Source organism: Nannospalax galili, unplaced genomic scaffold (assembly GCF_000622305.1).
Source record: "Nannospalax galili isolate Female #2095 unplaced genomic scaffold, S.galili_v1.0 scaffold829, whole genome shotgun sequence".
In the NCBI taxonomy this organism is placed as follows: domain Eukaryota; kingdom Metazoa; phylum Chordata; class Mammalia; order Rodentia; family Spalacidae; genus Nannospalax; species Nannospalax galili.
The window spans coordinates 4,797,357-4,800,135 of NW_008360329.1; the positions used below are offsets into that span (position 1 = coordinate 4,797,357).

The window sequence follows — 2,779 nt, forward strand, 5'->3', positions numbered from 1 at the left end:
GAACCTAGTTAACTTAATCCCCATTCAAATTTTATGATCCAAAAGTCTATCCCATGAAACACATATAGGAGAAAAATCACATATGTGTTTTCAACTACCCTAAAAACTATAACTTTAACCAAATAAGCATAGTGTGGCAATGAGGATGATGATGATAATAATAATAATAATGATAATAATAATAATAATAGAGTTTACTGTGGGTCAAGGCATTGTTCCAAGGCTCTTGCTCATACTAACTTATTTAATCTTCAGAACAATACCATGAATAGGTACTATCATTATCTCCAGTTCCCACAGGAATATAAACACAGAGTGATTAAGTACCTAATCAGTGTCACCCAGCTGGTAAATTGGCAGAGCTGGAATGGCAGAGCTGGAATGGCAGAGCAATACCTACAGTCTGGTTACAGAGAATATGATCCTGACCTTTGCCAATATTGCTCATAAAATAGTTTTTCAAACATCTAATGAGCACCTTTAGGAATCCAGAAAAAAATAGTACCTGGTCCTGGTTCTCAGGAGGCCCATATGTAGGCTATTGCCTCTTTTGGAAAGAAGCAGCAGAGTGAGGTTATTCTCATGATCCTGGACTTTCACTTTACCTCATCAGGCTGACTACTGGGGTTAAGTCCTGTGCCATAAAATTAGGTGTTAGTCTTAAGCCAGAGTCACAAATTTATAGACTTAATCTGAATTTTTAAGCCTCAGTTGAATTTCTGTATTTTACAGATTTGAACTAAAACATTGAGAAGTGTCAGAAGATGGATGACAAAGCATGGCTAGAAAGCAGCTCTTCTGTCTCTTGATTGGCAAATTGTGTTCATTAAGAAGTACCTAGGTTAAGCTTGTATTATACAAATGCACTTATATTCTGAGCCTTTAAATGAATATTTCTGTTTAAAGGAACAAAATATTCCAGGTAGGCAATTATTATTTTAAAATCTGGGATAGAAATCCACCATTACACCATTAGGTCTTTTATAAATTGTGGCGTTCATACACTGGTCTTGGTGACAGAGCTACTGTGGTTACCTTATATCAATAGGTAAAGAAAACAAATGTTCCCCCCATACTTTAATACTATAGGCAAGAAGACTGATAGGGAACTATTGGAAAGTTTAATCTCAAACAGCTATTGAATTGTTATTTCAAGCCACCAAGCAGATCTATCGATTTATAAAGTTAAACTTGCACAAAACAATACTAATAGCTAACACTGAGCTCTGCTAAGCACATTGTATGTATGATCTGATAGAATTCCCAGGACAATCTGGTGGAGTTGTCATCATTATCTCTATTTTTTAAAATAAGGGAGCTAGACTATAGGATAATTAAATAATTTGCCTTCAACCACAGGACTAGGAAACAGGGAAAGCTGTGTACTTATGAATGGCATTTTCTAGACATGGTGGCCACACTGTCTTTGGAGAAGAATACAGTCTGGACTAAAATTTTCCATCGAAAATTTGAGTTGTATATTTATTTATTTTTTGTGGCAGTGGAGTAGAATCCAGGACCTCAAGTATGCCAGGGAAGCACTCTATTACTGAACTACAAGAGTGAATTCTTTTCGAAGCATGTGTTCATTTGAGTCCTAGTCTATTCCTTGTTTGAATAAGAGTATGGAAAATGTTGGTTAGACATTATAGAAAAAATAAAAATGATTAAACATGAGTTTCATGCTCAAGAATGAGCAAAGATTAAAATGGAACAGAAATTGCTGTAAAACAGCCAGGGTGACTTACACAAACAAAGGTATATCCATGAGATGCTATATCACTTTGCTTTACACAAGAGCAAAGATGTGTCATTTAAAAGCTCATGCCATAGGCAATGCCAAAACTGGAGTTAAAGAAAACTGCAGAATGGCAAAGACTTGTGTGCCTAAAAAAATTGGTAGAGGACAAGCTGGAAAGCTAGATCAATTCAGATCAGAAGGTCATAAATGCCTTGCCAAGGAATACAGACTTTGAGTGGCTAAAAGGCTTCCTTAAGGGGAAATTATACAATCCAAGTCAGGTGTTTTAGAAGACTGATGTGACTGACCAGAGGATATACAGAATCCCAGAGCTGAATTCTCAAATTTGTCTCTCCTTCATAAGTCATTGGGTTGATTATAAAGTCTGTGACATCCAGTTTGGAAAGGTCTGGAGAAGAAGCAATATTCATGTAACAAAAATAATAATGCTGGAGGCCAGGCATGGTGGGTGGCACATGTCTTTAATCCCAGTCCTCGGGAGGCTGAGGCAGGTGGCTCTCTATGAGTTCAAGACTAGCCTAGTCTACAAAGTGAGTTCCAGTCCAGCTGGGGCTACAGGGAAACCCTGTTTCAAAAAGACCAAAAAATAAAAATAAAAAAGGTAATAGTGCCGGGAATGGACTGATTGAGCTATGAAAGAAACTTTACTAATTAGGCTGACTATTAAAAAGAGGGAAGAGGAAGAAGAGATGTCCCTTTCCAGCTGAGCGGCAGTGCCTTTAGTGGGAAGTGGAAGGCAGAAAAGGGCATGCAGCTGTGAAAGCAGAGCTGCTGTGTTTGAGTCAAGATTTGTTGATTCCGGTGAGCCAGTGGGAACTCCAGATAGGAATTTGCATGTTCATCCACTGACTCAGCATTTGTGGACAGCCTTTCCTTAAAAACTTAGGATATATAATATTCACCACATATTTCTATTGCTGTTTCTCATGAAAAGATTACCAAACTAACTGTAAGGGTGTCTTTTTCCCCCAACTCTGGGATAATTTATTGTAGCACACTCTAGGTGCTTGGCTATAT

The 2,779-nt window shown here is 37.6% G+C and overlaps 2 protein-coding genes across 2 annotated transcripts in view; both read right to left on the reverse strand.

Moving 5' to 3' along the window:
- Impa1 (inositol monophosphatase 1) overlaps positions 1-2,779 on the reverse strand; it is a 26,661-nt gene that overhangs the window by 22,045 nt on the left and 1,837 nt on the right. The gene's annotated exons all lie outside the window — the stretch shown is intronic.
- The window catches only part of Slc10a5 (solute carrier family 10 member 5), a 4,579-nt gene continuing 1,812 nt past the window's right edge, over positions 13-2,779 (reverse strand). Inside the window, exon 2 of the mRNA XM_029560151.1 lies at positions 13-634. Coding sequence (XP_029416011.1) covers positions 597-634 — 38 coding nt within the window. The 3' untranslated portion in view covers positions 13-596. The remainder of the gene's footprint in view (positions 635-2,779) is intronic.